The 13,102-nt window shown below is 37.1% G+C and overlaps 1 protein-coding gene across 1 annotated transcript in view; it reads right to left on the reverse strand.

Annotated features, from left to right (window-relative positions):
• LOC139731805 (uncharacterized) overlaps positions 1 to 12,831 on the reverse strand; it is a 102,362-nt gene extending 89,531 nt beyond the window's left edge. Inside the window, exon 1 of the mRNA XM_071642681.1 lies at positions 12,755 to 12,831. Coding sequence (XP_071498782.1) covers positions 12,755 to 12,823 — 69 coding nt within the window. The 5' untranslated portion in view covers positions 12,824 to 12,831. The remainder of the gene's footprint in view (positions 1 to 12,754) is intronic.
• Between the last annotated feature and the right edge of the window lie 271 nt (positions 12,832 to 13,102).

Genomic DNA, 13,102 nt, shown 5'->3' on the forward strand with positions numbered 1-13,102 from the left:
CATGAGCAAGACTAATGAAAAGCAAGCATGCAACAGCATTTGAACAAGATTTTGAAACAGACATGACCAAACTGAGAAAGTGTTCAACATAGCTGCAAATAATTCTTTCCTTCTTATCAGATCTCTCATACACTTGGCATCCAGCAAGAGAGAAGTAAAATCACACATTCTGATCATGAAAACTCAGTTTTCGACAAGCTACTCTGACACAAAAATGGGAAGTTTCAACAGATCAGATTTATTTGAAAAAAAAAAATGAAAATCATAATATAATACAAGTACAATTATTGTGTGTTGAACTAGGTCTACCCAAGCATCTTTTTGTTTAATGTAACAAAACAAATTAGTGACTGGAAGGATAAATTCATGTTAAAAACTAACCAGCTTAAAACTGTCTGATGAGCTATAATGCATTTGTTAAATACTGACCTTCTTGAAGCAAAGAAGTGAGATTTGTTAAAATGTCTTTTAAAACTACGCAGGGCTTGATATCAGCAGTGGCCTGGTGGCTTAGGGCCACCAGAAATAGGTGTAAGGCCACCACTTTTTAGAAAAAGATATGTTTTTGCAGCCCAATCAGGCCATCAAAAACTTTTGATTGTGTAGATTGTTTGTATGTGTTTTTCTCACTCAAAAAGGGGAGAGTAACTCGCAGCTCAGTGCTTCATAACTGCAAGCATTTCAGCAGATACCACAACCAGGGTTTTAAAGGCATATTACACTGCTTGTTAATTTGCGGTCAAAAGGAGGGGCCATAATATGATGAACAATGCACACATTTTTCTTTTTTTTTTTCTTCTATTTCAGATTTGATAGTCTTCATAAAGTGATTGATCTAAGTCTGAGTACGCATGTGGGTTTGTGTTTAATAACGCCCTATACTATTCTTCACGACTGAATGTTTGTCAGAAAACATGGAGCGTAACAGACAAGTCCTGGGTCCTGTACGTAAAATGTACAACCGTCATACTATCTCTGTTGTTGGAGTGTGCCTGTGACTATTTGCCTGTTTGTGTTGGGCACGCCACTGGCGAGAAGTTGGCATGGAATGTGGGGCAACTGCTTTCAATTCTATTGTTCCTGGTGTGGAGACCTTGTGTGGCTAGTGCCTTTCGTGAATGCATGAAAACATTTTGCAAGGTAGTGTTTACCCACCATATATTTTCATATCGAACTGTGGGAACGTTAGTCTTTCTTGCTAGATATGTATGTATAGAATACTAAGCAAATAAGACTAAACAAACAAGCTGGCATTTGGGTGGAGGAAAATATTCAAGTGATATTCCTTATTGCATTACTTAATGAAATTTTACATACATATGGAAGAAGAAAACAAGTATGAGAAGGCACTTTGTCTAAAAAATCAATCTTTTCACCTTTATCGTGCTAGACAATTGACTGAATTTCATCTTCCTCTCCGAAGAACATTATTAGCCCAAAATACTTTTATCTTCACTGGTCCCTGATTCAAGAACTCTCTTGACAATGAAATCAATGTACCCCTACAGTTAATTCTTTGAAGAGTCAACTCAAATTTCCCCCCTTACAGTCATATATTTCCCCTACAAATTAATCAGCATGTGTCATTATTTTTATATGTACCAGCATTTCCTTATCACGCATAGTACACATACTGTTAATGTACAAGTATTATGCCACTTCAGAAAGTTATAGCACATGATTCAGATCTGTCTGATCCTTCTCTTTATCTTCTCTCAAGCTCTCTCTCTTTCCCTCTCTCTCTGTAGGCTTTGTTTCCATTGTTCATCTATCTATTTCTCATGTCTTCTTGTGTCCATTGTCCTATCATGTCATCCAATGTCCCGTCTTTATTTTTTTTTTTTAGTTGTGGGCTATACCTATATCAATATCCCTCATGTAAAGTATCTTGCATTATGACTGTAAAGAGCACATAAAGGGGGTAGATTTACTAGCATCTATGAGCAGCTGAGAGTGGTGCAATGACTTACTATCTAGCATGATATAGTACATTCGGAAATCGACGATCTGCATGCAATTGCGATTCTGCAATCAATATCTATATTTTTCTCACATTTTTGCGGTGCGCGTGCTATGCTAGCTACAGTTGTACAAATGTACACAGAGACCTGAATGAAACTTCAATAAATGTTCAAATTTAGAGTAATTGTTTGGAATATGTATATATGAAGAAATAAACTAGTAATTATGCATTTTTGGCCAATGAAGAATGAGTTTATTCGACTCAAAATTTCAGCAGCCTCCGTCTTCTTCAGAAGTCTTGTCATAAGACTCCTGAAGAAGGCAGAGGCCGCTGAAAATTTGAGTCAAATAAACTCATTCTTTATTGGCCAAAAATGCATTTACCAGTTTTAAATTTCTTCATTTCTTCTTGGAGCCAATACGTGAATATGTTTAAATATGCAGTATATATGACAGTTCTAGTTGAGTACTGAAAAAACAAGCTACAGAATGTAGAATCTATTTTTGGCATACAGTGTTATACAAATTAGACAAGGTGATGATGTCATTACCTCACAATTCTCCCATTGATTTGTATAATATACATGTACACTGTAAGCTATTTTTCTTCAGCTCATGCCAAAAACAAAACAAGTGAATGTGTGAAAGTAAATCAAATACTTAATCTTAACCTACTTAACACTCTGTGACTGCAACAAGTATCATTCTGCAACAAAAATATGATACTTTCTCATTATCTCACTGCTATTGACTTGTTTTAACTCCAAATTTCACAGTTCTGCTCGCATGATTTTATGCCTCTTGTGAAAGTCAACTTTAAAATGGGATGAACATTTATTGAACTTTTGTCTGACACCTACATCGTAATTTTGGTATTGTCATTAACAGTCATTGTTTGCAAGCCAAGCAGCTGAGAGTACCTGCTTGAAAATGCCTGTAATTGCCTTGCCCAACCAGAAGAAGAAGACCACTGAGCTAAATGTTGCATTGCTCAAGATATGGTATGAGTAGTATACATTGTACTGTATAAGCTGTTATTTACCATTGTGAATGGTCTCTTAATCCTTATCACTAACCTAATGACAGCATGCTTGCATAAGTTTCAAGCCTATCATATTTCATGGATGATCATAACTAAGTTATCATATGTAAATCATCACATACCAGTATCTTATTATCATGTTTTGTCATTATCATCGTCATCATTTTCATCATTAACTTCATAATTACTGGAAAAATGTAAATTTGTTTACTCACACTATCTTCATATTTCATAGCAAATTTACCATTGATCAAAAGAAAACAAGCCAGTAACAATGTATATCATGAAGATTACACAACACCAGATCAGACTGCCACAGAAGAAGAGGGTTGAATCAGATGTGCCGTTAATTATTTGAGATTGTTGGGGCAACCATTCCCAAACGCCCTAACACCTAAACTGACAAACCCGACAAAATGACAAAGTGAGATTTTATAATCTACTCAGATGGTCTTTCACCATTATCAAAATTGCTCATACAGTGTACAATCTCACAAGTAAAATGGTTTTTGGTCATACAACTTTCCCTACCATAGCACATGTTCATGCAAGCTAAATACCAAGAGCTCCAAAGTTATAATGCCTAGTTAACAATGATTTTCTTAAAGATTTTTCTGAAAGACTAACAGTGGATCTGAAAACTAGGTTTTGTTAAACTGGGGTTTTGGCAGTGTAAATGTGCCCACTGTCTTTGAAATTCAAAAGTATAACAGATGCTGACAACAGATAAAACAATCAATCGTGAAAGAAATCCAATTTCACCTACATGATAAGGGATGTACCGGTACATGTAATAGCAAGCCATCTGCAAAAGGGATCTGAGATCTACACTGTAGATCTCAGTACACCTGTATTTCTGTACAGGTGTACTTTCCTTTTAACAAACTTCATATCCCCAAAAAGTAGTGATGACAAAATCACTTCTGCATTCTTCACTCTAATGGCCTCACATTTCTCTTCTCTAAAAGTCAGAGAATTTCGCAGATATGTCCAATGCCACTCCCTGTCAAAGAACTCCACCTTGCCAAAGGTCAAGGGTTACATACTGAAAATTTTACTCAGGAGGCCCAACAGAACTCTCCTGCCTCCACTAATTTCACTGCCGTCATGCAAACTTCAGACGTGTAGATGGCAGAGCTGGATTTGTGTGTTTGATAAACATTACTGTGAAATGAATTATTTTTGCACTGGTCATATGAATATTTTTTCCTGATATTCTTTTCATTCTCCCTTTAACTTGATAACTCTCTTATTTCTTTTCTCTTCCCTCTCCCTTTCTATCTCCTGATATTCTCACTTACAATATACCTTATTTTTATCCTTTAAAGGCATTTTTACCATATTTTTGCAGATGAAACAAAAACCCAGCTTTTAGTGCTTCGAAATAGTTCTAAAATGTCAGTTAGGGATAGAAACAACCAATGTAAAACTGTTTATCAGTATAATCAATGCTAATTATACAAAATGTGAAAAATAATCATAATAAAATTGTTTCTTGAATAAACTGTCTACAGTTAAGGTTAATTGAGAAAAACAGTGATATCTCCTTATATTTCAGGCTTTATTACAATTTTTTTTTATACAGTAGGATGTTTCGTGATACAACTGACCTACACATACATGTATATAATGCATCAAATGTGATAACTGAAACATTTTTTAAAGTTACTGCTCCTGGTGGTAAACAATACCGCTAAAAATTCCCCTCCATTGCATCTTCAGTTATGCTGTAATTTTCAATACTAATTTCATGGCTGGTACATATACACTTTACAAGCTGTATAATGGAGTACTTGGGAGTATATAATTTTGACGATATTAATGTTTTGAAAAGAACTGGCAATAACACAAATACATGCTTCAAATCACTGTGACTACATTAATCTAGATTACTACATATTGTACAAGTGATCATTTGTGAAAAACAACAAAATAAACGTAGTGATGTTACATAATGTAAGTAAGAACTACCTGCAGAGTCGTTTCCATTGCATAATGTCATTGCAATGATGTTAACCTGACAAAAGATACAAGGCAATCTATTTCAAGGTACAGTTGTGGTTGGGTGCATGGTGAAATTATATCTACAGTGTATTGGTCATTCTTGTCACAAATACTATTTTAGAGCTTTTGTGAGTATTTGTTCGTGGTAAACGGGGCAGTTCTTTGCAGAACATTATTGGTTCACACACAAATAAAAACTTTTTACCAATCATCATACAAGCAACTTAGGAATTCTGAGCAGTAAACAACACCTGGAGGCAGTTTCTCGTTATTGCAAACAATGTAGTGATTGGTATACAAACTAAGATCCTGCCATCTTCTTGAATTATATACACATTATATATTTGGCACAATACCCTGGGTTATCAAAAAATGGATTCATTAACTTTCAGTGTGAGAATATTTTGTTGTGTTTATTAATCTCACGACAATTTCAATATTCAAATGAAAGCTAATACACCAAAAATAAACCCAATGATTTACCTAATTATAATTTTTTCTTTCTCTCTCTCCCTCTCTGATGGTACCAAACAGTATAATGCTAATGCCCTGCCACTACAGTGGTGGTTTAGGCAGTACTCAGCAGTGTTAGGCAGCGTCAGCAGCACCACTTCCACTGAACTATGCATTATCAACCCATATACAGCTGTACTTGTAAAAATAAGTGATCATGGGTCAAGCATCTTGACTAAAATGGTCTCTATCTAAATTACTGTCAAAAATGTCAGCAACATTTCTAGACAAAATATTAAAAAAGAAATCCTTTTTGTAACTGTAATAATGTTACAGGCATTATTTTGCCATTTGCAGATGAAACAAAAACCCAATAATTCTAAAATGTGAGTTAGGGATAGAAACAACCTACATTTGTAGAAGTAGAAATGTTACATGTAAGTATTGTTAAATATACAAAATGTGAACAATAATTATAATAAAACTGTTTCTTGAATAAACCTTCTACAGTTATGGTTTATTGAGAAAAATAGGGATATCTCCTTACATTTCATGCTTTATTGAAAAATTTTTATATGGTAGGATGTTTTATGATACAACTGACCTACACATATTCATCATATGTCTGAAATCTAACTTTTTTAAAATAACTGCTCCCAATGGTAAACAGAACTTTTAATAGTTTCATAATAGGGACGAATTGGCATAGGGATCATTATCACCGATTGCTAAAATTTGGCTGCCATGACAGCTGTGCGTAAGGGTCCATACACTATGTGTATACATTGTATTATCAAGAAAACGAGGTGGCGCTACACAACGCTTTACCCCGGGGTATGACGGTACCCCAGGTTACGAGGATGTACATGCCGCATTCTCTACTTTCAGAAAATTGTCACCAAAAGAGGGCAGCATGCTGCCAAGTCTGAAAATTAGATTGAGTAGGAACATACATTGTATGGTATACTACTATACTGCTGATAGCTCAATCAACTCAACCACGCACACAATATGACAACAACTAAATCTTCCTACCCCTTTTAAGCTTACGGCATGTGGCAACAAAGACAGCAGACAGGTTGAGGTACAATACATTTTTCTTTCCAGTGTAGATAGCATACAATTGTACATATGAACAATGAGAATTTACTGTATACTCAGAGCCATATTTTGATGTCATGTTCACCCTCAGTGGCGTCAATCTGGGGGAGAAGGGGGGCAGTGCCCCCCCCCCCCCCCCCCCAATTATGGAACAAGAGAATAGTCTTAATTTGATATCAAGCCAACTTCAAAATCTTTTTTTTTTTTTTTTATCAGAGCTCAACATTCAAAATAAAACTTGTGACTTTTGTGCTTTAAATGGCAAAATACAACAAGATATGAAACTCGTCACTGAAGATGAGTTGGTGATAAGCTGGGTTGATATTAGATACCGGTCATCCGTGGTCGACAATGAAAAGAATGTGAATATGAAACGTTACCTGAAAAGAGTTAAACAATAATAAAAAACAAAAGTGTCCTGTGAGCATCGATCTCTCAAATGCGTGCATGCGAAACCGTTACTTTAACCACTTGGCCACGGAACATCCATGGAAATGGTAAGATGACAAAAAACAATGTACAGTGTATAGATATAACAGGGGGAAAAGTCAATACCCACTCAACAAACATGGCCGCGTGAACATGTATTGTATTGCTAGACGGAAATGCGGCCTTGTAAGGACTGATGGCGGTATGCCATTTCTGGCAACTGGGGAAAAATACATCCTGTAGACACAACACGTAAAATCGGCTGATTTTGATACCTTGCCTTTAATCACAATTTTCAGTGTGATGACGTCATCAAATTACAAAACAATGACATGGACTTGAAAGACAATTGTTCAAAGTACAGCGTATTCATCGTACGTCGTCATTATATACTATGATCAGTTTGACAAACCAAGCCTGCAAAATTTTGCAGCAGTCAAAGCAATGTGGTCTCCAACACAAAACAAAGGGATATTGTGTGTGTGTGTGTGTATAGGTGCGTTTACATGCGAACGTGATTTCTACATGGACGAAGGTGTAATACTCCTTTGAAGAAAAAAAAGTAAAAGATATAAGTATTTTGTTTCGTGCTCTTGTGGGATTCGAACCCGCACGTGTGCAACCTCACGTCTCTGAGACATCGCCTTCAACCTCTCGGCCATACGTCTCAATGAGAAAATATGAGGAACGTAAGCTTATATGTGAAAGATGAATCAGGAATCGTTTCGTCCACATTCCCTTCTCATTTTCAGTTTTAAGCTGCAAAATTGTCAACCTGATGAGGAGATTTGAAAAAATAAAATGCATGATTACTGCAGCTTATTGTCTCAGCTACAACATGCTTAAGTTTCAGAGGAAATGGAGCAAAATCAGCTGAGGTAAAGGTGCTTAAACGTTGTCAAATCAATGCATGGTTTATAAAAAAAATCACCTCCCATAGACATAACACGTAAACTTGTCTGATTTTGAGTCACTACATTTAATCACAATTTAAAGTATGATGACGTCATCAAATTTCAAAACCATGACATGGACTTGAAAGGCAAATGTTCAAAGTACAACATATCTGAATTTGGGATAATATTGAGCTTAAACAAGAGAGATACAAGCAAATGAATGTCAGAAGCAGTACCTCAAAAAAATTAATCCACTTTTTTTATTTAAGATGACGATATGATGACGTCATAGAGCATATATGGAAATATTGATACTTGAAATGTTATTTACAATTCATGCTTTTGTAATATGCAATAAAAACATAGGGTCAACGGACGATTTAAAGAGCTATGGCGAAATAAACACAGACATGTTTTTTCCCTATATTTGCAGAAAGACGTGCGAGCGGATTTTTCACTTTGACGCCAGTGCATTCCTTCGTTATAGGTCAAAACCGATCGGAAATCAATGGATATTGTTATTTAAAGTATCAGGAATCCAAATCAGTCAAAAAAGGTGCATTTTCATGTTGCTAACGCCCTGTGCGCGCAAAAACGCGCGGACAGACGCATATGCGCAAAATTGTTTGAAACGCTTAAAATTGTCTGGAACTTCGAGATTTCCAATTGGGAAGTCATTTTGAGCATTTTAAAATTTTGACGCATGTCATGGTGTCCTGGGTAATTAGCATACAAAAGGGAGATCAAGCGTGACCTGAACTTTATGTCCACCGAAAATGATACAGAAATGACATTTAGTTATGAAGTTATGTTTGATCATGTGACATTGTCCGAAAATCACAAAATGGCGCCTAGATGACGTCAGAGATATGTTATTGTCATGAAAATGTTATTGTGGCTAGATATTGTCATGAGATACAATTGTATGTTGACTGAAAATTTCATGTTATCCCGTCATGTCATTATTGAGATGTGTAGACGACACAAAATTGTCCAGAAAGAAAGAATAAAAAAAATAAAGGAAGATTTTAGCAAACACAATAGGTGATACACTGATAGCGTATCACCTAATAAAACTATTCTATATCTGGGATCAATGTAACTGAGCTTAAAGAGGCCTACTACAAACTGTTACAATAACTACTGCAGAGCCCTTGTAAAGACCCTTAATTATAAACTCCATGAACACATAAATTCTACTTATCCACGTTCAGAAAATGTTTTCTTTATATTCTGGACTCTACAAAATGTAAATTCAACAAGTTACAATGTGCAAGTATACTCTCCAATGTACAGTTGTATTTTGAGAGACACTGCGTGATCAACGTGATGTTGACAACTTAATAGAAATAGCTGTCTGGCCTAGGAGAGATTAATAAACACTACCTTATCATTCCAGTGAATGAATTGCAACCAGATCACTGAAACATGTACACAGGTACATCATTGTGTACACAAAAGATTTAAATGTTACATTTTTATTAAACTAACAGTAATTATGAATTACACCTCAATATTTGTTCAAATCTAAGATGAGTTAGTAAAGGTGCAAGAATTTCAAGAATATGCAATTATTACATTATAACTACTTAAGGTTACATGTGGTCTACACAATTTATTATGAAGAATGATTTGAACGAGGCTGCTTTTAATACCACACATTTGTGTACATACGTACCGAGATTCTATAGTGTACTAAAAAGTGTAAATCTTCAACACAGTTTTTGTAACATTGCACACATGCTTTTCTTTCACACCAATTCAGGAAAAAAAATTGATATATTCTGATAATTACTTCGTGGATCATGCCCCTTTCTTTCCTAACCAGCAACATTAATGTGCCAAATATCAATAGAAGAAAGTTTAATAATACAACTTATTAACCTACAACTATGTCAGTCTGTGTTTGTAGGGCACCAGTTTTCAGCACTATCAAAAGACAAGTTCACCTTCATGTGTGAATTAAAAGAATGCAGCAATATTAATAGAACACTCCACGTCAGTGAAAGTTTGAGGAAAATCAGACAATCCATGGAAAAGTTAGGAATTGTTGAAGTTTCAGTGCTGCCATTGCTGAATGAGAAGACTGCTACAGCTTATGATGTATAACGATGAAGAAAATAGAGAGAAAATTTAACATGTTTTCACCTTTCTCCCATGTTAAAAAAGTGCACCTGACTTGTCTCTCTCAGAAGGCAGGGAGAGTGATATACAATAATAATAGTATATACTTAGTTTTGTTTGAGATGGGGTTCAGGTTTCCATTTTTTTTTTTTTTGGTGACATAATGAGAAATCTTTTATGAAATATTCAAGGGCATACAATTCTAAGAGGAATTAAAATTTATTTGATGAAAATTGGCTTTGAAATGTCAGAGATATCCAAAAACAAAGATGTCCTAATATACATGTAAGGTGGGACCCATCTTTTATTACGAACCACCTTGTTTTACAGCTGTACTTTGTTTTTTGAAGTAGAAAAACAATTTTCATAAAAAAACTTTGAATTTCTCTTAAAATTGAATGCTCTTTAATATTTCATACACTGTAAGTGGTTTCTCATTATCTCACAGAAAATTAAAATCTGAATCCCCTATCTCAACCAAAACTATACCATCCCTCTATTATATACAGTAGCGCTCACGGTAACCTGTGTCACTCCAGCGTATTCCCGCGTGCTTCTTCGAGTGGATAAATCGGTGTTCACTTCTGACATACATGTACCTGCGTGGATACGGGGTAATACGCAGGAGTACAACGCAGCGAGACCGCGTGCGATTTATCGTGTGGGAAACACGCCAAAACAGCCCGATGTACGATCAACGCAATGTATGAACAATGCGTGATCTTTTGCTATACCTCGCATGGTTGAGTGTGCGATTTTGCGCTGTTGGCCTAGGGTGTGTTTATGCTCAATTTGCGAAGGCAGAATCAGCGTTTTGAAACGCTGATTCAAAATGCTGATTCAAAATGCCGTTCACGGGAACACTGTTTATGCTCACTTTCTTCGAGCCTTGGAAAGACCGTTTGCGATTGCTTCGCTGACCTCAGCAGAGACAGGTCAAATTGGGGCGCGCGTATTTTGAAAGTTCTGGCCTGAGTGTGTGCATTGTTCATGTTCCGTAGCATGTCTAATATAATTTCGATTGCTTTACTAACATGACCTGTAGACAGTGATGGGAAATATGAGTTTCTATTTCATTGACAAATTGTTGTCCTCAGTTCATCGTCTTCAAATTTGGATCCTTTATTCATTTCTGCTTTTGTTACAAACTGTATTGAAAATCAGTCATTTGTGACAACTGTTACTTTGTGTCGCGATCGGTGGCCTGGCCTGGGAGAGGAGCTGGGAAAGACATGCGTATATGCACAGTACATGGGAAAATTGCACAGGCCAGGGTACACCACTGGCCGGATGCGCACTTTTTCACGTGAACTGGAAAGGCGTTTAGATGACGTCACTCTAAACGCGTTTAGAACCGCTGTTGCATTTATGCTTCCCCGTGAGCATGAACGCAACAGCGTTTTGTACTAATCACGTGTCAAAAGCCTGATCTTTGCCCCCGAAATGAAAGCATAAACGCACCCCTAGTAGACCGTACATCCAAATTACTATTCCACAGTGATAGAGTAGGAGGGGGGTTGTAATCACAATTTTTTGACCTTTACCTTTGTGAGGGAGCAGAGCGACCGAGCGGGGGAAGGGTGTGGGAGGGGGGTGTCCCCCCCTCCCACGGTAGGGAGTTTTTGAATTTTATATCTTAAAATGGGGCCATTTGGTGCATACAAAAATGACCTTTTTTTCCTGTTGTATGTAGGGTAAAAAGCCCTCGAAAAATAAAAATGTCTTTTACAAAGAGTGGACCTTTTGAAAATTTGGGGGGGGGGGTGGGGGTCGTACGACCCTCCCAACCTCCCCTTGCATACACCCATGAGTAGGTGGGTACTCCAGTTTGTTAGCAAACTAATCACTTTGTAGGTATGACAAGTTTACTTTCTTTGTCAATTCCGCCGCCCACTAACCTTTGCCTTTGGGCGCTTTTTCTGGAATCCCCCGACGCGACGTTACATCACATCACGCATCCAGCAAACACAGACAGCGCCAGCTTGCGCGCTGTCTGTATGTGCTGGATGCGTGATAATGATGTGATGTGATGTCGCGTCGTAGGATGATTCCAGAAAAAGCACCCAAAGGTTAGCGGCCGGCGGAATTGACGAAGAAAGTAAACTCGTCATACCTACAAAGTGATTAGTTTGCTAACAAACTGGAGTACCCACCTACTCTATCAGTGTGGAATAGTAGTTTGGAATATATTAATGCACAAGATCAGGTCAGTACTGATTTTATTTTTCCCCGTTACGAATTTTTGTAAAAAGATGTCAGACTTCAGCTTCAAGAGGCTGATTCGTGCTCGGAGAGGTGAAAGCCGCAGAAAAAAGCATCGAAAATATTTAGTCGGATCAGGCCGCTCGGTGCGGCAGTCTTGCATTGTGCGAACACGCTGGCGCCCGTGTTTTGATGGGTCGCTCTGCATCGGTTGATTAAAAAAAAAAAAAAAAAGAATATTTTCTTCTTTTCATCATGGATAGTGAACATTTGTGTGTAACAAAAAATCACTGTGCAAAGTTGTGACAATTTATGTGTCATATGTGAGATGAATAAAAAGTGAATAGGGAGCTTCTTGAGGCTCTCCCCCGGGAGGCCTCATGAGGCTCTCGGCAGGCCTCGTGAGGCGGGGCAGTGCTCGTACGGGGGAGCAGGCCTCGTGAGCAGGTTTCCCGGACTGATATACAATTTAATTTCTTTCAATTCAATCAATTCAATAACTATACTAAAGTTTAGAACTTTTGTGACAAAATAATCTCACCTGTCTACCACGACGAAATCGTTCAAATGCAGCTTGTAAGCCAGATTTCCTTTTCTTGGGTTGGTCCATTTTTTCACTCCTATTCATACCATCAGTCTTGGCATTACTATCATCATTTCTGATGGTCACTGTACCAGGATCAGACACTGCAGACATTGGTCTGAATGTATGTTTCGATCGAGTCACATTGTCTGGTTTTTTCCCTGATACAAAATCTATGATGAAAGCCTCTGCTTTCTTTTTCCGTGGACTGCGCTTTGATTGATGCGTTTCAGCCATTCTGCCATCCAGGAGTCGTATTTTTTAAATTCAACATTAACAAAGCCAGGGGGCCAAAATGTCATTGCC

The sequence above is a fragment of the Diadema antillarum genome, unplaced genomic scaffold (assembly GCF_040938485.1).
Source record: "Diadema antillarum isolate AM-2024a unplaced genomic scaffold, OU_Dant_1.0 seq00000385_RagTag, whole genome shotgun sequence".
Classification (NCBI taxonomy): Eukaryota; Metazoa; Echinodermata; class Echinoidea; order Diadematoida; family Diadematidae; genus Diadema; species Diadema antillarum.